The sequence below is a fragment of the Pistacia vera genome, unplaced genomic scaffold, assembly GCF_008641045.1.
Source record: "Pistacia vera cultivar Batoury unplaced genomic scaffold, PisVer_v2 Contig117, whole genome shotgun sequence".
Classification (NCBI taxonomy): Eukaryota; Viridiplantae; Streptophyta; class Magnoliopsida; order Sapindales; family Anacardiaceae; genus Pistacia; species Pistacia vera.
Genome location: NW_022195215.1, coordinates 2,282,914 through 2,306,583, shown reverse-complemented (window position 1 = coordinate 2,306,583; position 23,670 = coordinate 2,282,914). Strand labels below are relative to the sequence as shown.

The following is a 23,670-nucleotide window of genomic DNA, read 5'->3' as shown; positions in this document are numbered from 1 at the left end:
ACCAAAGGCTATAGACTATGGGATAAAGAATCACCAGGGGTTAAAATCATTGTAAGTACGGATGCTGTATTTAATGAAGGGGTTTTCCCCTGCAAAGCTAGTAACCATGATGCAAGCAGCCCCAATATCTCTAAAAATCCCATTAATTCCACTGAAATTACACAAATTGAGGTGGAGCCTATGGCACAGTAGGCTGATCCACCTCAACATAAGCTGATCAACCTCCAGAAGCTAAACCAGGACCAAATGGTCCTAAACAAGAAGATGAAAAAGCTACAGAAGACACACCAGAACCCCAACATGATGAATTGGAGCAATACCAACTTGCAAGGGACAGAACCAAGAAAGAGGTAAAGCCCCCTGCTAGATTCTAATACGCTGAACTAATTTACACTACTTTGCTTGCAGGTACAGAGGTGTAGAGAACAAAACCAGACTCATATAAAAAAGCTATGAGGTTCAAGGAGAAGGACAAGTGAAGGACAACAATAGAAGAGGAAATGAGGTCATTAGAGGTAAACAGGACCCGGTCCTTGGTTCCCAAACCAAAGAACCAGAAATTAATCTAATGTTAGTGGCTGTTTAAGGTAAAAGAAGGTATTTTATCCACTAACCCCCCTAGGTACAAAGCTAGGCTAGTTGCTAAAGGGTATGCCTAAAGAGAGGGAATAGACTTCAATGAAGTCTTTTCCCCATGAGTAAAATATAAGACCATTAGACTAATGCTTTCTATTGTTGCCTACCACAATCTAGAACTAGAACAATTTGATGTGACAACTGCTTTCTTACATGGAAACCTAGAAGAAGAGATTTACATGTGCCAGCCAATTGGTTTTGTAGATTATAGGGTGCCTAACCATGTTTGCCTCTTGCATAAATCCTTATATGGGCTGAAACAGTCCCCTAGGCAGTGGTATAAGAGGTTTGACACCTTTATTTTGAGTATAGGGTTTACTAGAAATAGATATGATAGCTGCTTTTATTTTTCCCTGAATGAGAACATGCCTATATATCTATTACTATATGTGGATAATATGTTGTTGATTTTTAAGTCTAAATCTAGAATACATGAACTGAAGAACAAACTCAGGTTTGAGTTTGCATGAAAGACTTAGGAAATGCTAAGAAAATCCTAGGAATGGTTATAACCAGAGATGAGAAAACATGTGAGCTAAAACTCAGTCAATATTCATACGTTAAGAAACTAGTAACCAAGTTTGGAATGGCTAATTCCAAACTGGTTTCTATGCCTCTAGGCAACTATTTTGTGCTGAGTAAAACCCAATGCCCCAAAACTAAAGCTGAATTAATAAGAATGGAATCTGTCCCATATCTTAATGTAGTTGGATCTGTAATGTATGATATGATAAGCAATAGGCTAGATTTATCATATGCCATTTCTATGCAGAGCCGATTTATGGCTAACCCTGGTAGTGAGCATTGGGCTACTTTAAAGTGGGTTTTAAGGTTTATTAACAGCTCACTTGATGTTGGGTTAGAATTTTGTAAAAGACATGATTCACTTGATATGGTTGGTTTTGTAGATTCAGATTTTGCAAGTGATAAAGACTTAAGGAAATCAACTACATCCTATTATTTCACCCTCGGTGGAAATTGCATAAGCTGGAAGTCTCAGCTACAGCCAGTGATAACCCTTTCATCGACTGAAGCAGAGTGCATTGCCATTGTCGATGTGTTCAAAGAGACCATGTGGTTGTAAGGGATATTATCTGAAGCAAGTTTGACTAAGGGGAGGTAATCATATACTCTAACAGCCAAAGTGCAATTCATTTAAGTAAGAATCCAGTTTATCACGAAAGGACAAAGCATGTAGATGTTCGTTTTCACTTTGTGAGGGATCTAGTAATTGAAGGAGTGATTGATTTGAAGAAGGTTGCCACCGAAGACAATCCTGTAGACATGGGCACAAAGATTGTCACTCTTGCCAAGTTCAAGCATTGCTTGGACTTATTGTGTATGAAGTAGGCAGGGGTGGCAAGAGCTATGAGGGACTTGGTTATGAGCATGTTGCATTAAAGGAGTTTCAAGCCTTCAAGGTGGAGATTATTGAAGTGAAGGCTTGAAAGCCACCGCATTGGAGAGTTAGTGGAACGTTGTCGTTTTGGGCGTTTAGTTGAGTTGGATCTTGACCATTGATCCAACACTTAACCAATGGCTGAAATCCTTCCTACAAGTCAATGGTATAAAAGGAGACAAAAAAATCAGATTCATCTAATTTTCTCTTTTGAAGCTTTTCTCTTATTGTATCCATTGCTCTCTGCTAGGGTTTGCGATTGTGTTCTGAAATTTGGTTGTAACTTGTGAGGATCTTGAGTGATTAGGCATTAGTCATTCAGTAAGGGTGTAATTGCTCTTATTCTAGGGATTCCAGGTTTGACTTTCTCTAGAGGTCAAGTTGCGGGTAGTTTCAGGTTGAAAGGGAAAGATTCTTGTGTGAGTTCTTGTAAGATTTGTAATCGTTGATACACTCTTAATAATAGTGCAGCGAGCTCTCCTATTTCCAGAGTTCAACGTGGACGTAGCTTACTCAAATCTTGAGCAAGTGAACCACGGTAAATCTTGGTGTTCTTGTGTGTGTGATTTGTTGATTTGTGTGTGTTTGTGAGTTGTTTGATTCTGGATTGTGGTATAACAGTCATCTTTAGTCGAGGCTCCATGGAGTTGAGTAACCAAGACATCACCATATAATTCTCAGCATCCCACGTTTCTTATTTCGGATCTTTCTCATCTGGTGGTTTTCCAGCTTCACTCACATATATTTAAACTTCTTTTTTCTCTTCAAGGAAATCTTCCCGAACTAAGACCATTCCATGTAGTTCTTCCCATCAAGTTTGGAGGTAGCGATTTGAAGGGTTGGGTTTTCAGTATTGACAAGGTTGAAGGAGTTCTTTTTAGTTAGTTTTGACATTATTTTGAGCAGAAAATGTTGGCGATAAGGTCGAGGATAAAACGACAATGAAGGCCAAAGAGAAAAACGACAATAAATGTAAAGAGAAAGAAACGCCGATGAAGGTCGTGCAAAACCTTAGGCAGGAAACCTAGAACTTTGATACGATGAACATTCTAGAATAAAATGTTTCGATTTTCTTTCTTCACTAAAACACACTAGGCAATATAAAGAAGACAAAATCAGGATCCTAATAACTATTACCTAAACTAGGAAACTATTTACAATTACTGCCTCATTATAGTACTTAATGACAATTAATACTACCTAATTACAGTACTTTCCAACATCAAAAGCAATTCTCAGTCATAAAAGGCCATGCATCCAACCAAGATGAGTAACAAAGGGCACAATAACAACAAAGTTAAATATGTCATCTGCTTCTCTAACCATTAAACTAAGTGTAATTGAGACAAGAAGTATGAACATGAGCAAGCTGACCATTATCAGACATATTTTGAAAATCCATGCATGATAGACACGAAGGGGGGAGGCCACCCACTAGACTTTTCATGCATACCCAATACAAAGTTAAAAATCACCTATTACAAGCCATGGACCTGAAATATTAACATAAAGTTGCATTTGGTTTGAGAGAAAATAGGATTACTCCGGTAATCTTTGTTTAGTTTTAAAGATTCCCTTGTTTGGTTTGCAAGTAATAAAATATTACGATAATCTTCTATTACAAATAGTGTTTACTGTTAGTAATATATGGAGTAATCAGATTACCTTTCCAAGGGGTGCTATTAAAAGATTATCAAAATAATATGATTTTATACTTATTTTTCCCTTAAGTAAATACCATTCTGGATACAATTACCCTCAAATGTCTACCAAATAACAATTACCCAGACCCCCTACATTTGAGAATTTAGCTAAAACACCCTAACCACAAAAAAGTTTAAAAGTTAACAAAATACCCCCAGCTACCTAAGACCACCGCCGGTCGCCCTAATAGTCACCATATCAGCGCATGACTGACGGGATTTAGTCAGCCAGATCCACAGCGATCTAGCTGTTTTCGGCCTTCGATCTAGCCTAAAACAGACAAATCATTGCCAAAGAGTTAGCTTTTTCACAACCAAATCCAGCCGATTGTGCGCCATTCCAACAATTGTCGGTGGTCATGGCTGGCTGCTGACAGTGGTGGTAGGCTGTTGGCAATGGCTTGGGGTGGGGTGGGTGGTGATAATTTTACTACAAATTAAAGTTTTATATGGCTGGGGTGTTTTAGCGAAATTTCAAATGTAAGAGTTTAAAGAAATTATTCAAATAATAATAATAATATAATATTTTAAAAGAAGGGCAATTTAGTAATTTATATAACATACCCACCTATTTACCTTTCAACCAAACATATCAATATAGTATAACCATCAATTTATTCTAACCTAACCAATTACATTTTCCTATACATTTCTAATAATCTCCAAGATAATCTATCTTTCCATTAATATAACATTCTTAGTAATACAATATTCTCGGAACCAAACGCACCTAAAAGGTAGAAAGATTATCTCAAAGATCGAAGAAGCATAAACAAAAGTCATCCAACATGAAACAATATCAAAGGTCGATATAATAATTTGTTGGGAAATAATATAAATAACTGTAGGAACAACCACATTGGTATGGCGGAATAGCCAAGTATTGGGAACAATAGGTTCCATATCATTAGTAGCTATCAAAGACAAATTCAGAGAGTGTCAAAACCAAGATGTGATGAAAAAGAATGAAACCATGGACTCTACAATACAAATAAAGTCCAAATTTAAAATCAACAAATAGCTAAAAATTTCAATTGTATTTGAGGGTTCGCAATGCCCCAAAGATTCCAATATAGAACCTTCATTGGGAAGTGGACAGTTCTTGCCCCCTAAGAAGATATGGTTCAACTCTAAAGCTCTATATCTTTTTTCTGATTAGTTTTTTTCTTGGCTGTTTTAGAGAGAACAGCCTGAAAAATATTAGGATCCTTGAGATTTGGTGTCAATTCGAGAATGGAAATTGGAGAGTTCAATCACAAAAATCAAAATTTCTGTTGAACCAAAGCATCGCCACTCAAGTCTAGTGGAGCTTGACGAAAATACATATATATTTTACCAATTGCATTTTTGTCTTCACATTGATTGGGTGGTCATTTTAGAGGGAGTTTAAAGGGTTTGTAATATGCATTAAATGATCTCAACAGCGGTCATTGGTTAATTGTTTTTTTTTTTTTTTTTTTTTTTTTTTTTTTTTTAAGTAGAAGTTTAAAGAAGCAAATTGAAATAGACTTGTGAAAGTAGAGGCTTTTATGAAGAAATATCTATATATATAGCCAACCTTCCTAATTTTAATTCCCCAAATGTTGAGAGTTTGTTTAGAGGATAAATTTAGCCATAAAAAATCACGACTTAACTTAATTGCCTTTAATGAAAAATAACAAAAACAAAAATAGTCATAATGTGTTATATTATTTTGATTATAATTGGTAAGTCATTAAATTTTATAGTTAGATTTGTACTTTAAATACAACCTACATATTTTGGAAAATTGTAATTTTTAAGTTGACTATAACTTTTATGAAAAAGTTATTTCATGCTGATAGCAAAAGTGCTCATTTGGTTGAGCTTATTTAGTTATTTAAAGGCCAAAAGAAAAGAATTCTTTTAATGCTCAAAAGCTCTTTTGAATTTTTTTTTATCCTCTAGTTAAAAATAAAAAAGAACTCGTTTTTTTTATAATTGACATTAACTTATAAATAAAATGATGATGCATTAAATGATATGACAAAATACTTATATAATGGCACGCCATTTGGGATGTGTAATTTGGAACAAGTATGTGGGATGCGTAATATTACTATTTCGATGATTTCAGATTCTACATTACAAAAGGGCCGTGTCAACTGAATAGTCTTGAGCAGAACCATCATCAAGTCCTTGATTAAAGACTAGAGAATTATAGCTTTCTACATTTCAACAGTGTCCCAGTTAATTGATCTCTCTTCAACATCAAATTCTGATTCATGTAGCCTGTTCCGAGCCAATCTGCTCATGACAGCGAGACCTGAGAAACCAAAACTAAAATCTCAGTTCCACAAGAAGATATATAAATATCTTTCAAATATTCTGAACTGTATATTACTATAACAGATTCTTCGCTTGGCTTAAGATTATTCAAAAGAGACATGCAGAGATTAGTCACGAAAACAAGAAAATATTTAACCTTCCTAGAAAATAATTACGAATGAGCATGAAATAAAATATACTACGCGTCGAAAAAAGTTTAGCATATATACTACATGCATAAAATTAATGGATGAGATGCAAAAAGCAGTTTGAGACTCTTACCTTCGATCATTCTGTAAAGCGCGGACCACCATCCATCTGAAGAGACTTCGTATTGGTTCAGTGACTCTTCAATTTCTTGGTTATGCTTCCCTTCAAGAACTCGTTGCAGAGTTATAACCGCATTCTTTGTTTTCATGAGAATACTGTTCTCATCCAGAATTTCCAAACGTTGAAGGTCATTCTGTGATGAAGTAAGGCTTACAGCAAGGGCAAACTGGGCAGCAGCAGCCCAACGAGAAGAGGCCTGCCATCTTCTCTGTCCATCTAATCGCTTGTTCTCTTCTCGGCCCAACCTGTTCTCTCCTTCCCCATCAAGTACCAAACTGCGCAAGTACTGAGCATTTGCAGCACCTGTGCTCTGAACCATCTTAGAGAAAGCACTTTCTTCATTTAACAGCAATTGCTCTGGGGAATCATACTCAAGAACCTGTAGCATAGAAATTCTGACACACATCAACCAAGATAACAAGGGGGAAAAACAATGTTGGAAAGTGTAAACTAACAAATTTTGCGGTAGATGCCTAAATTAAACATTCAAAACTAATGGCTCACATCAGTTTTGCAGCAGTATCATTCCTAAGGTGTTTCCTCATAATGGTAGCTAGGAACAAAAAATAACATATAAATGAAAACAAAACAAAGAAAGTTTAGAAGGAATACCCGGCCAGAGTCAAGCAAAATAATCCGGTCACAGTCAATGATGGTGTTAAGTCGGTGAGCTATAATCAGCATAGTACATGATTTAAATTCTTCCCTTATAGTTTTCTGAATAAGTGCATCTGTTCTAACATCAACAGCTGCAGTTGCTTCATCAAGAACAAGTATCTTAGATCTCCGCAATAATGCTCGAGCAAGACTTAATAGTTGCCTTTGTCCAACACTGAAATTCTCCCCTGCCTCTGAAACCTGGTAGAACACAAGGAACATTCATTATAATCCACAAAACTTCTGAAGAAATTATGAGCTAAGGAATTAACAAGGTTTTGAGAAAGCACCTCAGCATCCAGACCCAGAGAATTCCTGCGGATGGCATCCTTCAAATGTGCCCTCTCTAAAGACTCCCAAAGGTCAGCATCATTGTGTTCACTGAAAGGATCAAGATTAAATCTTACAGTTCCTGAAACAAAAAGTGTAAAATGGTCACTCAGTTAAAAAACTTAAGACTTCATTTTAATTGAAAAAAATTTATCAGGTTGTCCATTGAATAGCTCCAACAAACACTGATCATCATAGAAATAACTTAAATTTGAAAAGTGCACTGATGTCCAGACTAAATTCCTACTGTAACCAAAATTTTGGACACCCCGTACCTGAGAATAGGATTGGTGATTGCGGTATAATACCAAGTACTTTACGTAAGTCCATCAATCCAAACTTCCCAATGTCACAATCATCAATTAAAATTCTTCCCCTTTCCAGCTCTACTATTCGAAATAAAGCATTGAGCATGCTAGATTTCCCAGCCCCAGTCCTTCCAACTATCCCTACCTTGTCACTCGGTTCAATCATAAAAGACAATCCGTGCAAGACTGGAGGAAGTTCAGGCCTGTAGCGCAGGACAACATCCTCAAATTTTATAGATCCTGATGAAGGCCATCCAGGAGGAGGGCGGTTGGTCTCGATAATGAGTGGAGCCTCTGAGGGTAAATCTATATATGTGCCAACCCTCTCAACAGCATTTAAACTATTCTCAGCCAAACTTGCAAGCCTCAATACACCAGTCAACAAACCAGTAATATTTAATGCATAACTTAAAAGCAGACCCATAGTTGATGCAAATGCCTGCGGGTTCTCAGCTCTTCCATTCTGCATAACAGCAAATGTTGCTGTAAACCAAATCATCAGGCCTCCTAATGTTTCCAAACGGATTGCAAGCCACCGATTGGCACCCATGTTCACAAGAGTAAATCTGACATTATTGTCCATAGATTTCCCATTAATGTCAGCCATCCGATCGTAAGCTTTATATGCACGTATCGTGGACAAGCCATTAAGTGCTTCACTGAATTGTGCATAAACCGGTGATCTGGTTATGGAATCCAAACGTTTTACTTCACGAGCCGTACTCTATACAAACGAAACAAACATTCATTAATAACTATTTATCATGCTTCCAAAAACAAAATAATGCCTGCAGATTGAAATAACTGTTTGCCAACCAGTAACTCTGGAACCCATATCACTGAGAGAAAACATTCACTTCAACTTCACTAAAATAACCATTCATGCCAGCTAAGGAATGAAATAAGAGAACTAAAGAATGAACTAAATAACAAATTATATTGAAAAGTTAAATCCTTGACCACAAAAGTGCCTTTTATTTAGGAATAGAGACTATCACTAAAAGAAAAAATATTTTAATTAAAAAAGAAAAAACGAATCATAAAAAATAATTAGTGATCAACTAAAAGATCATAAAATCATCAATAAATTGATTCCCAAACTTTTCTTAGCATCCTCAGATTTTATTTTAACCCAAAAAAAAAAAGTTCATCATAAATAGTAATTTAAATATTTTCTTTATAGTTTCCGAAGTACTCATTAGAAGCATGTTAATAAAAATAAAACAAATCAATTAGAAATCAAGGTACTCAGACAGAAGATGGCAAGCTGAGGTTGATAAAGAAGTTTCTCTAAGTTCAAGCCTCGCCAGTTCAACGGCGACCTAATGAATTTGAGTGACAGAAATGATAGGCAATTTGAAAGCTCATGATCTTAAAAGGGTTGTGTCCTCTGAGCAGAATCTCAGAAAGGATTAACATAATTTGGGAAAAAGACTATGGCAGATGATTCATGATTATATTTTTTTCAAAGAAAAGAACATTTGGGTTTAGTAATCAATTTCTTTAATCCCTCAACTAGGGTGTTAACCGTAATCCACCAATGTACCTTATGGAACTCTCCTGGTGTTTGTAGGTAAGATGGTGCTCTCAAACAATTTATATTGAAGTAATTGGAGACCAGAATTCAAAACTAAAACCCACCACCACAAGATTTTCATACTAAAGACAATAGGAGATAATAATGAGAGCTATAGATTGCCCCCACTTAGTAGCAGACCAAAATAATTTATGATTTCAAAGTTCTGAAAGGAATAAAGAATAAGAATCAGGTCCGTGTACCTGATAATACAAGTAGGCCGCATAAAATAAAACCAATAACGGCATTATAGCCCACAAAGACATAGTGCTGACGATTCCAATCAAGACAAAAGTAGAAAGGAGCTGTGACACTTGGCCCAGAAACATGTTCACAAATATAGCCACATTTCGATCGATGTCACCTAGATCCTTTGCAAACCTATTGATAATTCGTCCAAGTGGATTGGTTTGGAAAAAGACCATTGGAGCTCTTAATATGGAAGTAAGCATAGCATCATGCAACCTTTTGGCTGCATAAAGACTTGATATGATCAACCAATATGAATTCGCCAAAGTCACCAAGACCTGAAACCCAAAAGAAGCACAAAGAGTTAAGCTAAGAGATTACAGCATCTAACACACATTTATTATTATTTCCATTTCTTGCAATGGGCAGAAAAGAAGGCCTCTCAAAAGTTATAGTTGGAGGAAAAAATAAATTTTGCATAGGATTAGTTAAAGCATAATCGACAGAATTTTGGAGCCAAATTCAGACCTGACAAAATGACAGAAGTGAATATATCAAATTGTAATAACCAGGTCCATGTCTCTCCAAAGAACCTTGATCTGTCCAATAACTCAACCATGTGCTACCTGAAATTCTTAAAGTTTCTGTCAAGACATAGCACAGAAGAAGAATTATTACCACCCATAGGCCTCCTAATGCATCCTTGTACCTAAGAAGAGAGAAGTATTATGTTCAGTAACATTGAAACAGATATAAAACAAAGTATGCACCCTGGTAGAGCTTGCAAAAAAAATACCACTGGATAAACAGAAACTCATGCAATAAAATAACCATGTCTATATGTATGCATAAAACACGTCTATTCGTCCACAGATAAACAGATACACATGACAGTCAAAAGCCATAATCGATTCAACTGTTGGGTAATGCATTCACAGTCAAAAGCCAATCAGTAATTTGATATGCCAACCGTGAAATTGAATATAACACAATTGCAAAAACTGTTAATCCAGTCGTCCACCAAAATAGGTTAGGACTGGAAAATGGGAAAAGCACAAAATAAATAAATCATTTGCAGATAATTAAGAAGACATGGAAAGAAACACTGCATGATCTGCACCACAGGGAGCTTATTCAAACAATTACATTCTTTATCTCATAGCTAAAACTCCAAATTGAAATGGGCACTGTAGAAATATATAATAATTTAAAGCAAAGGGAGAAAAAAGAAACATTTGTTACCTTGACAAAACTTTCCAACTGACAACACCAGTTTCTCGTTCTTCTTGCTTAATAAGAACCGATTTGCCTATTTTTGGTTTTTCTGTATGGTTGGCATTCTTTGGCAAATCATTAGTTACCCCATTACCAACAGGTTTTGAGGTCTTAGGATCAGAAGTTTCAGCATCTTCCTTTTCTTCCTCATATTCTTCCATTTTTCCAGCATTTTCCATCAGCTTTTGGAACAGCTGGCCGTTATTAGAAAGGTCCTCGAATGTTCCCTCCTCTTTTATAGTACCCTCATGGACCAAGATAATTCTATCAACCTGTGAAAGAAAGTGCAGCTGGTTTGTAACAAGAACCCTTGTTTTCCCCCTTAATTCTCCCTTGATGCATTTATCAAAAACCTGAAGATGGTTGGTGATATAAATTAGCATAGCATAACATTAAAAATAAAAAAAGATAAGAATAATAATAAAAATAAAAGCAACACAATTTTAACAGTATTGAAGCTAAAAATGGTGATAAACACAGAGAAAAATGCAGCTAATAAAATTCAAAACACAAGCAAGAGAAAATAATGGAAAAAGAAATTCAAGCATGATATATATTTTGCAGGAAAAAATCATAACTCCGCAGACATCAATAAAGTAAAATAGCCCATAATTTACAAGTTTTCAAAATTACAAATTTATACATAAATAAACCGAGTTAACTTTACTTGCAGAGTAGGTCTGTACATCCACCCAAGTTTCTACTGAATTTTAAATGATTACCTATACGACAAAAAAGTGGGCTTCTCTATGAGTGTGGATATTTATATAAAGACAATCGAGCAGCAGCCAAGTCAGGCATAGAATTTGATCCAGATGACAACAAATGGATCCACTGTACACTCACAAACTTGAACAAAATATCATACCATAAATATTGCAAATACAGTCATACATCATAAAAAATCATAATCTGCTAGAAGTACTACATAGAAAAAACAGTGACAGCAGGGGTAAACTATCAAATGGTCACCTGGCGAGCCACGTGAGCATCCAGAGCACTCAAAGGATCATCAAATATGTACACATCTGAATATGAATACACAGCCCTTGCCATGGACACCCTTTGCTTCTGCCCACCACTAATATTTACTCCACGTTCACCAATCTCGGTAAGATCTCCACCCTAGTCGTCAAGCATGCAAAACACAGAAGAAATTCAGTCACATGTAGGAATTATGATCATCCATGGGCATGCAATTATCAAGAGATAATGTAATCACCAAGCTACTGGTAATAAATCTAAAGTGGACAGTAGGGGTTCCACTCGTAATCCGTGGTTAGTTATTTCACAAGGACAGCTTATATTTTTCTCTCATGTGAAGTGTGTTGTAGGGAATGGAAAAAGAATTTCTGTCAAGGGAATAATTGGATTGATGAAATCTCTCATTTCCTTGTCCTTAGAGATCATCAAGCCATCAACATCTCATAATGTTTCCACTAATAGTGGTCTAGTAATGGGATTCTTCAGATCTATAAAAACTAGCCGATGAATTTGGAAACACTTACAGGCAGCAAGTCAAGATCATGCCGCAATGCAGTCACATCAATTGCCTTCTCATATCTTGCTGATTCAAAGGGAGACCCAAATAATATATTACCTCGTACCTACAAGAAAAAGTTATCAAGACCACAATAACACCAAATTATAACAATTGCAATGCATGCATTTTCAGCCAAAGAGATATAATCCAAAGTTATTTACCTTCACTTGTTTACATAAGTTCCTAAAATATCTATGCTCGAATAATTACAATATGATTCTAGAGCAAGTATTTTGATATTAACAAAAGCACAAGTAAGAGATGAATGGCATAAATTGACCTAACCACATATAAATACAGAACTTAAGAATACCACTACTTACAGTTTCATTGAAAATCCATGAAACTTGTGGAACATAAGCAACCCCCCCTCGAATAACAACACTTGCATCAGACACTGCAGGAAGCTCCCCAAGCATTGCCGATATAAGAGAGGTCTTTCCTTCTCCTGTACTGCCAACTACTGCAACCAGGCTACCGACTGGAATATCCAAATTGATATTTGACAATGTAGGCCTCTCTGCCTGGATATAAATCAAAAAAGTAAAAAATGAATGTGAGCTTTAAAAGTCCATAAAATTCAAAGTGTCATCAACGACAGAAAATTTGATGGCACTCTCACATGGTCAAGCAAGTCTTTAAATAACTGAAAGATATAATACAAAACAGCAGATAATTAAACTTCCCTCCCCATGGTATAATCAGCAAAACTTTCTCATTATCCATTTATTTAAAAACAACGTACATCTAAAAAACTATTGGCTTTATGATATGCATTATTCTCCAGTATATTCCTTGCAGAAAGGTCATGCGCTGGCCCACATCATATATATATATATATATCTTAATGAAATAGGATGGCTATAAAAATCCTAAATAACTTTAGCCAATCAAACATGGACCTAGTTAAACTAGAGATTTCTTTGTCTAACAAACTGAGCTTCATTATTTATTAATAAAGAGAACTTAACAAGAGGGCAGTAAGCCAGAGGTCCAAGAAAGCAAAACAAAGAAAAGGCCTCTACAAAAACAGTCAGTAGAAACAGGCTTTACAGAAAAGCAAATCTCCACTAAAAACCAAAACTCTTCAACCTGGAGCCTCCTAATTGTGTTGAATGAAAAATAATAGAGTATCTATTTAACCTAAAACATGGATCAATTTAAAATGGAAAATATTACTATTCTGAAAAAAGTCTTATGGAGGCATATTCAGTAGGAACTATGAGCTGATATTCATAAAAAAATTCATATGCAGCACAATAACTGTCTTAAACTGTGAACTGCAATGCATTACACGAACACGTGTTGCACACACTAAAAAAAAATGTTTCACCAGTCCTCTTCAATTTATGTAGCTATAACTCTTAAATGCAAATATATATATATATATTAGTCATCTGTTTCAGTGCATGTATGTACATATCTATCTATGTCTTAAACAAATAAAAAGCACAAACAAGGGTGCACAAGATAGAGTATAGAACTAAACCTTTGAATCCCATGAAAAGTAACCATTTCTTATTGAGACGGCTGGCAATTTAGGATCAAGTGGAGGATTTGGTAGGAGAACTCTTTCTTCAGCCAAGAAAAGCTCCTCCAGACGTTTCAATGATACATTTGCATTTACCACCTGTTAAACCACAGCAGCATTAGTCGATGAGTAAATGAAGCAATCAGTTTCCCTAGATTGGCAACTGAGTGATAAATATTTTAAACATTTGATAGAGGAAAAATGTAAACATAAAGATAGGACAAATTAATTAAAGAAGATGAAAAAGGAGGGTAATGTACCAAAAAAACTGTCTATGGATACCTAAAGTAATACTGGGGATACCCCAACATATATATCTCAGCAAAGAATGTCAGTTTAAATTCCATTTAATATTTTGATGTTTAAGAAGATTAGAAACAAAACTTATCTATAAAACAATCAACAGATGTGAAAATACATGATGTTTGGATGTTCTTCAGAAACTCAAAACTTCTATGTTTAGCCAACCATAATGCTCTAGATGTGAAATAAATATGACACTCTTGCTAATAAATAGGAGTAAAAAAAAAATGAGAGAGAGATCTGATTGAATCTCCTATTCAGATGCAAAAAGTTGATGATGCAACCAAGAGAAACAAGCCCAGTGGGAAAGCATATATGCTTCGGATAAAGCATTATTGAGGGTGAAATCAGCAGGAATTAACAATGGTCTTGGTATTATCATTTTGAAATTTAATTGTGATGAAGGGAGAACATAAGTGAAATAATTGTTGTTAGAGGTTGTGGAGGTGGCCTAAGTGATAGTTCTATGACAATTGCTTAGGGCACTGGTCACTGCAACGAGCCTGAGTGATGATAGCAGCTGCTTCCAAGAAAAAAATGATGGTAGTGGTAAATGGTGGTAATTAGATAACTGTTGATTTTGGGTAGTAAATACAAAGTAGAGGACATAATTATGACCAGTTAGGCGGCTGACTATAATGGTGGTTTGAGTGAACAAATCCGAAGTAGAAGCAGTATGCTCCAAGAAGAGATGGAGATTGTGCAACATAATAGGAAGGGAGCAGAGAAGTTAAGAGCCTGTTTGCTGAGGGATTTTGAAACAATTTGTATCGACCAATATATACAATCCAAAAATTTCAGTTATATCTCAATGTTTTTTATTTTCTAAAATCATATTTAATCAGTATTCATAAATTATTTTTAGAGTTAAAATGTGGAAAACAATGAAAAACTTATTTTTCCATTTTTAACTGTTATACTATCTATGATAACAAGAATTTATGAGTGTTGATAGACTGTTTTTGGTCTAGCTTAATACAATATTTTCTCCGACTAAAGCTACAATTCAGAAAGATTTCAACAGATTTCACTATCAAGCCTAGGATAAATGAACTTAGGAATGCATAAAGGAGACAAGAGGAAATAGCCCAGTGAAGCTAGCTCCACCCTCTGAATGGAGAGAACTTGTTATAGAAAGATATATTAGATGGAATTATTCATATAGATTTGTGTCTAAGACAAAATCAACAACAAAAAGAAAATGTTTTCCTTCACACAATCAAAAGCCATTCTCTCATAGGACTTCACCATTCAATGTACTAAAACCACATATAACACAACACAGTTAACATACCACATAACTGAACATAAACTAACTAAATAGTGACAACAAAGATTTTTATCCATCTTCTCTACTTGGAAAATCTAGTTTATAATTAATGCAGATGAATGGATAGGAACAGGAGATAACCTGAGTTATTATATTAGGAAGCATGAACAGGGGAAACCGAAGCACAGCAAATAGCGAAATAGAAGTAAATGCCCGAGCAGGTGTCAGATTCCCTCCAAGCAAAGTGAACATGCCAAATGAAATGACTGTCACCACAACTGGAATGCTGTTTAGAATGAAACCATTCAACTGCCAAATGAGGAAAAACATTAGAAATGTACAAAAAAAAAATTGATATCCAAGCTAGACACCTATATCATACAAGCAACTACAAGTAGGAACCATCAATAATCAACAGCACACAATTTGTCAGCATGTAAAACACAGTCATTTATTAGACAAGCAGTAAATATAGACCATTTAAGCATAATAAAGCTTTATTATCCAAAATGATTTAATCAATATGTTTATCTGTCATTAGATATGATCTTAGATTGCTAATAAGGGCATTATAATCTTCTGTCTTACGGTGTGACAACAATGGTCCTAAACAATCAATAAGATATCATTCAGGCACCAGAACTTGCATGTACTTCTGCTTCAGGCTGATCAGCACGGCAGTTAATAAAAATTCCTATTTTTAGTAGAAAAAGGCTATTGGAAAATAAATTTATAAGCCTGCAAGTAATGGAAAAGCAAGTATTTAAGTACGTTACAGATGCGTGCATAAGAGAAACTGGAATAACAAAACACAATTACTGATGGATTTGTATTTTCTTATCTTTCATCATCATAGACTCTTAAAATATATCAGCAAATAGAGTTTTGTTCATTTAAACAGATTTTGAACTTTAATTTAAATAATTAAGATTATAGTCATTCTTAGCACAGAAATAGTCAAGATCTTTCAAAGAATATTGTAGGCCATACTGATGCTAGCAGTGATGCTTTGCGGAACCAGGACAATTCATCAGTCCGAACACTTTGAACTTTAGATTGAAAACTGCTTTCCCATGCATAACACCTGAGACATTTTTAGCATGACAAAGTTGTCAATAAATGCCCACATACAGCGTAAAAAAAACAAGAGCATTTAAATTCAAAATGTCTCTTACTTCACAGTGTCCATTGCACCCAAAATTTCATTCATAAGGCCAATTCTTTTGTCTGTACGTTGCAAACCCTCCTTAGACAATTTCTGCATTCTGCTGATAACAAGAGTCTGTTCCCACAAAATTATTAAAGATTAAGGATCATATGATGAAAGAGACAACTACAAACATAAAAACAAAGTAACGCATTGTAATAACACGTCAGAAGAGAGATAAGGCTTAGAAATATGACATCCTACAAGTACTATAAAGATGGACAATGAGCAATTAAGAGGCAGAACTCATGTACCTGTATGGGGAACAGTAGAACTAACATTAATGCACCAAGAAGTGAAGCTACACCCAATTGCTGATAAAGAAGAACCATTGCAACAACAATGCGAAACGGAGCTGACCACATTGTGTGAAGTGCTTGGCATATTTGCTGTCAAAACAAATGAAAAATTGGGTCATGGTACAAAGCACAATATTTAACAAGTATAGTCACACCACCTTTGTTGATGGCAGAATCATAGAGATAGAGCATACCTGAAGTGCCTCAGCATCAGTTGTCATCAAGTTGGTTATCTTCCCAGTTGCAAATTTCTTACGAGCCTCATGTGTTAGCCTAAGAGATTTGCGAAATACAGCAGCAACCTGAAAAAGATACGAGTCAGATGAAGATTAAAAGATGTGACAAATATTTAGGTTTAATCAAAAAACAGAAAACAATATCTATAACACACTGCTCTTATACTGACAAAATAAAACATTTCAATACGCTGAAATGTCAGGATGTTCTAAATTCATAAGCTGATATTCAATTAACCGCATAAAGACCCAAAAAAATTAGCTATACTTATAAACTTGCACCATAAAAAGATAACCAGGGAATTCAAAGATAATCAAATTATAGTGACAATTGTATCAAATTCAAATTATTTTAAATGAGATCCAACTAACTCCACACAAAAAAAGACCACAAACAATTAAGTGAAAGTTAAGTTATCAAGTTTGAAGCAGCTAACAGAATGCAGCTTTTACGTCAATCAGAGTTGTCTGTAAAATAGACAGTCACTCATTATTAGTCAAACAAAATCCATAGGCCAAACTTCCAGCATAAGCAACAGTGATCATGTACCATGCTATAAGAACACCCAAAGCAAAGTACAGTGTGATCCATAATACCCAACAGTGAAATTATGAAAAATGCCGCAAAGTTCTCCCAGGCCCAACCCACAGCCCCCAGTGCCACCAAAATTTCACTCACATCTAGGAGAAGAGAATGGAATTATGTGGTGAGATTGGTTATGCTTGCACATATGTTAATGGTATGAAATTACACAAAAGCACAGGATACAAAAAAAGGCAGGCACTATCAAATCATATTAAACCTAAAGAATTGCCAAAGAGAGAGATAAACTGTCCAGATAAACTTAAATTACCAAAGTAGATCTCAGCCGAAAACCAACACGCATGACATTTTGGAAATACTGAGCTTCACATAACACCCCGAATACCTGGATCAAATAGCAAATATGTATTAATAGTGAATATAGTCAAAAGAAGCAAACAGATGATAGGTTTAATCAAGAAAGTTAATGCCAACTTCCTCAAGTAGTAAATATCTTAGCATATACTATATACTAATACAAACTAGAAATATAACATTTTTTTCATACCACTCCACCAAAAATCGAAAAGGCACAGATGTAACCGATCCAAGCTGGGTCACCTTGTTGCATAGACTGCAGGTAGGCCATCATATATGATAAGTGGGCTACTTATAAAATAAACAAATAATGAAAATCTCACAAATTGCAAACCAGAATAAGAGGTCTCTTAAAATTTTGTTATATATAGCAACAAAAAAGGAATTATATCATCTATCCAAAAGGAAGGGGCAAATCAAAAACAGCAGACCTGCAAGAGTTTGTTCAACATAAGTGGCCCCCAAAACTGTGAAAGATCATTGCCAATCTACAAGATTTTAGAGAGAACAAACAGATGAGGAGACTAAAAATAAAATTAATAGAAGGAATTCAATCAGGAACGCGTTAGTATTGGTAAAAATCTTAAACTGCAGCCAAATTATACATTAGTCCACAAAATGAATTATAACCTGGCCAAAAAGTGAACATCATACACATAATGAAGCAACATTTCCCAGACTACCCTAAGTTCAAGCCATATAAAAATGCACTTCAACCAGTGCTATAATATTAAAGCAAGCCTATAACTTTCAGACTCCATTTCAAGTGAGGTTGATTAAAAAAAAAAAAAAAGAAGCATCACTGAGACAAAACCAAATCTCGTATAACTAGACACAGTTAGTCAATTAAAACATTATCTAGATGTGCCCAAAAAAAAAAGAAAAAATATTGTTGCCGTTGAATTTCAATTTTTTCTCAAGGTATATGCTCATACAATTTGTCCTAGCATCACAAGCATGATAATATTGAACAACTAATTCGTCACAAAACTAACACCACAATGTTTCATCAACAGAATAAGATCATTACCTTCCAGACGCCTCCACACCAAAACCTACATGCAGTAAGAGGGAACAATCAGATGCATAAACAAGTAAACAAAAGATAAACAGTTGTTATTTGAGAAGTTGTGCTTGTTTAAAAACATCCCAGTTTCAATTAGAAACATTCTGTTATCTGATTCAACATTCTTCAAGCAGTACTTAACTTCCTGCTTTTTTTACTGATCTCAACTGTTATCCAGTAAACAAAAGATGTTCAACAGTGTCTTGAAATCTTTTACCTTCGCCCAAGACTTCTATTCAGTGCTCTTAAAAGCCATGGTTTAGGTTTCTGTGATTCCTCAGCCCAACATTTCTGGAATCTAAAAAAGTCAACAAAAGAAATTATACAACCTTGCCAATAGCATATTACTTTAAAAAAATCAGTATAAATAAATAAAGACACACCTGTTATTCAGCGTTTCGGTCCGGTCCCATGTATCTAACTTCCAAACATCTTTCTCTGTGATAAATTTTTCATAGCCTAGCTTCATGAGTGGATTCATCCATGCAAAAGTTGCTCCTAGCACAATGAACAATAATCAGATATTGGATTAGGAAGCAAATCAACATCTTATGATTTAGTTCACTAAATTTTCAAGAAATGAATAGCCTGAACACCAGAGAATGATATAAGTGACAAAAGAAAAAAAAAAAGGAAAAGTGACTACCACAATGATCCTAACCACTTTATAAAGATTTTATGGTGAAAAGAACAATTTCAGCAAACATTGGAAGTGAACCAAGCGGATTTCAATAAAATGTAATTACAACAACACCACGGGCAAAAACCATTAACAGGGGTAAATTTAACTTAAACAAAGTTAAATCGTATATGCATGGGCAAAATTGTTCTGCTTGGTCATAGGAAGAGCATCCACACATAGCTGAAGTTTATTTCCTGATTTTTAATTAAGAATAATGATTTTTTTTTATCTTCCCAACACAGGATGCCTTATGAAACTTTCTAAACATTGGGCATAAATTCAATGGACACATACTGGATAATAGGTTGGCATGCCTCTCAGGACATATCTGCTCTCCTCCAGGAAGTTCTTCATATTCAGCATCATCAACTAATTCTGTTCGCATTGGGGTGTAACCAGGATAAGGATCCAAATCAGGAACATGTACAACCAGAAGTAATCCAAAAAGAACCTAAATCAAAACAACAGGCAAAATATAAAGATTACTATAGCTCACAATAAATATAACTGGTTGTAAATATCAAAGATTAATTCACTACGAGCTTTCTTGGTCACATCATCGTCTGGTACTGAACAGTATTTACACATATCTGGCACTCCATGTCTCCAACAAAATTCAGTCATCCTAATGACACTGAGCATCAACTAGTCATACACAAACAGTCACCTCATCCAGATATAGGACAGTAAGGTTCAAGCCGATCATGCCATTACCATAAATGGGCTAAGCAGTCTTTTACCAACTAAATTCCATTACGATAAATGCACCCAGCAGTCTTTTCCTAACTAAATTATGTCATATTGCTGCAAGAAGCAGCAATCAATTTTTGTTTGTTAGACTGGCTAGGCCATGCTTGGAGATATAGCATGCCACTATTAAGGTCAGGGTAATCCCTCAGGCTGGTGGCGCTGCTGTCTAGCAGTTCTAATAGGGTAAAAATAGCCGACCTAGGCTAACCAATCACCAGGCTAAGTTGCAAAACTAATAGGCCAGACATGGCATTACCTAAAAGGAAATTTTTAGACCAAAAACCCTCGGGAGGAAAAGAAACATGAGACATACCTGAACAATGACCTCACTCAAGTACAAATACAGTACAGAACTGCAAAAATAAGATACAACTGTGAGTTAGTCTCCCAAACATATTACACTTGCAAGAATGAAATCGTCAACTCAAATAAAAAGAGGGTCAAGCCTTACAAGGAAGAGAGAGAAAGAGAACCGAGTATTAAAACCAAGAAACACAAACCTATTGTAAGAGTTCTTCGCTGAAAGAATGAGATTGAACATCACTGCATCACCGACCAAAGTATAAAGCACCCCAAATCTGACAAACCATCGAAACTCACGAATGTAGACTTTAGTTTCCACACCAATCATAACCAGCATAGAACACCAAGCCAGAGCCTCAATAATCAGGGAAACAATCTGCCATTCAAATGAAGACGATAAGATACTCCACACATGGAAGTCACGTCATCTTACTGAAACAGATTAGTCATGCCTTCTATGTTATACACCAATATAGGCTTCACATAGTCCTGAACTAATCATAAAATCAGTAATACATGTATTGACTAATAAAAATCTTAGTTCAGAAACAATTATTCTGAAATTTGTAAGACTGTTTTAACTGTCAAGTTTTCCATCCCAGGCGCAACACCATATGACAAACATTTTCAAAGCCAGTAACAGTGAGATTGGCCAAAATGGAACAGAGTGGAGTTACGTAAACAATAAATCAAACAATGTGGACTAACTGATTCTGATGCACCAGAAACAATTTATTCAATTCAGTTTGGTTGAATAAACATCTCTATGTCATGGTACATAAGAAAACAAGAGAATATGCCAGTAATGTATTTTACATGTTTTAACTGTTATCGAGTAAATGACATGGAATCCTTAATACGAGTGGTAATGAATGAATGTTTTTGAACTGAAGCAACTAGATAAGCACATTATAGCACCTTAACTTAGTAGAATGACCAACATAAAACTAACCCAAAGTCACACATCAAAGAGGTGAGAAAAAGTAAGAAAGAGAAAGTAAATTGTAATTCTTTCTAGAACCATAAATATTAACAATAATACTTGCGTCAGAAAAAAAAAATTAATACAATTCATTCTTGTCCAATCACAATATGAAAAAAACAGATATATACAACATTCTTCACAAACAAATTGACACAGTTACAAACAAAGTCTAATTTGCATATTCATGAATAACATATCGAACTCAAACTCAGTAAAGCAAATAAGAAACAAAAGATAGAAGCCACTAATTATCAGAAAAGTGAAAAACTGACCTCAAATGGAGCAAGACCAGTTTGTTCATCCAAATCCAGAATGGAAATACCCATAATCAGTCTGAACAAAGGCTCAGCAGTAGTATAAGCAGCCAAAAAACCCAACAAGTAATGATAGAGTTTTGACTTCAAACAAAACCTCTGAACTTTAAAATCTTTCTTGATCAACCATATTCTATAGAAACACAATCCCATAAGAACCAAATGACAAATGGTGATGACCAAAGAGTCAGTAGCACAAGGAGTGTATGCACCAAAGGCATTGTCCACCAGCCTTGTCCACACCCCATTTGCCACTGGTCTACAATACCAGACCAGTGGATTAAAAGCCATTTTGTTTTTTTACTTATTTACCACTGGAATTCACTCAAAAGTCAAAATATTCATAATCCTCTATCCTCGCTCTTCTTCCAAGAACTTTGACTTCTCCACACTACACAATCTCTGCAACACAATAAAATCATGACAAGCATTAAACATAAAAATAAAAAATAAAAATAAAAATAGCGAACCATCTAGAAACTGAAATAACAAACTTTTGGAAAGAAAAATTACAAGTTGTTTATCTATGAAACCTTGTGTGTGTTTGTTGTGAATCATATTTTGCAAAAAAAAAAAAAAAATTCCAGAAAGAACAGATTTTTCCCTTGGTTTAGTTTATATTCAACCCAGAAAAACAACCCTTGTAACCCAAAACATTGACTTTCTCTCTCCCCATCAAAAATTTTTCCCAGCAACCAAACAGGGAGAACTAGAAAAAGATGAAAGAACTTGAACATTTTCTTCTCGTTGACATAACCAAAAGAAAACCAGAACCAGAACCCACATACACATCAAACAATCAACACTAAAACCAATGAAAGCACCTTTACAACCAACGACTCACTTTTGTTCCTTCTTTTGGTAAAACAAAATCTCATACACAAAACGAAACCTTTATGAATCAAAAAAAATAAATAAAAGAGAAAAGACTAAAAGGACAAAAAAGTTTTGTAGTAGAAAGAGGGATCCCAGCAAAAGGACTTTGTTAAAAGAAAAATCTGTAAAACAGAATCCATTGCAGCCATACCTATGGAGATGTGAAAGTGAACGTGTTTGTTGAGAACGTGATCGTCTCTTTTATTATGCTTGTGCCTTGTATGGTTTATTTTATTACCCCCCTACGGTATTGTTTACTATCAAACACATCTTTTTATTAGAAAGTACAGTATAAGTAAGCATCCGCGTAATAGGGTGCCTTTGATATTTGATAAGGGCGTTTTTATTACTTTCGGAACAAAAAGGATGATTTTGTTATATTAAGAAATATAAAAGGAGAAAAAAAATAAACCCTATGTTTGTATATATATTATTAATAAATATACGACAACGTCACCGCTTAGCTTACACTTAAAAATAAATATTTATGTATTTGTTCAACGCTGTCAAAAATGTCACACTAGGTAAGTCCATTTGAATTTGTCTTCCTTACAAAAAATAAAAAATAAATAGATTTATTTATTTTATTTATAAAAGAAAAAGCGTAACTTTTTAAATTCGTTTTTATTTGTGCATTATTAGTATTATTAGAGCTCATAATATATAATTGAGTTAAATATTTGGGACGTGTTTGCTTATTTGTGACAAAATAGAG

At 34.9% G+C, this 23,670-nt stretch overlaps 2 protein-coding genes across 2 annotated transcripts; one reads left to right on the top strand and one right to left on the bottom strand.

Moving 5' to 3' along the window:
- The first annotated feature begins 1,138 nt into the window (after positions 1 to 1,138).
- On the top strand, positions 1,139 to 1,720 carry LOC116106700 (secreted RxLR effector protein 161-like). Its single transcript, XM_031393037.1, has one exon. It carries the CDS (start codon positions 1,139 to 1,141, stop codon positions 1,718 to 1,720), a length of 582 nt encoding a protein of 193 aa, XP_031248897.1.
- Positions 1,721 to 5,873: 4,153 nt separating this feature from the next.
- LOC116105681 (ABC transporter C family member 2-like) lies at positions 5,874 to 23,158 on the bottom strand. Its single transcript, XM_031392096.1, has 28 exons — positions 23,107 to 23,158; positions 22,038 to 22,481; positions 20,978 to 21,156; positions 20,791 to 20,830; positions 20,022 to 20,178; positions 19,429 to 19,543; positions 19,263 to 19,343; positions 19,010 to 19,034; positions 18,411 to 18,467; positions 18,170 to 18,235; positions 17,933 to 18,007; positions 17,037 to 17,144; positions 16,798 to 16,932; positions 16,512 to 16,618; positions 16,327 to 16,420; positions 15,478 to 15,645; positions 13,722 to 13,862; positions 12,556 to 12,756; positions 12,198 to 12,296; positions 11,662 to 11,814; positions 10,657 to 11,042; positions 9,943 to 10,123; positions 9,429 to 9,752; positions 7,617 to 8,373; positions 7,302 to 7,423; positions 6,967 to 7,212; positions 6,307 to 6,733; positions 5,874 to 6,022 (listed from the first exon to the last, which is right to left on the bottom strand). The coding sequence occupies exons 2-28, from the start codon at positions 22,368 to 22,370 to the stop codon at positions 5,925 to 5,927; spliced, it is 4,875 nt and encodes a 1,624-aa protein (XP_031247956.1). The 5' UTR covers positions 22,371 to 22,481; positions 23,107 to 23,158; the 3' UTR covers positions 5,874 to 5,924.
- Between the last annotated feature and the right edge of the window lie 512 nt (positions 23,159 to 23,670).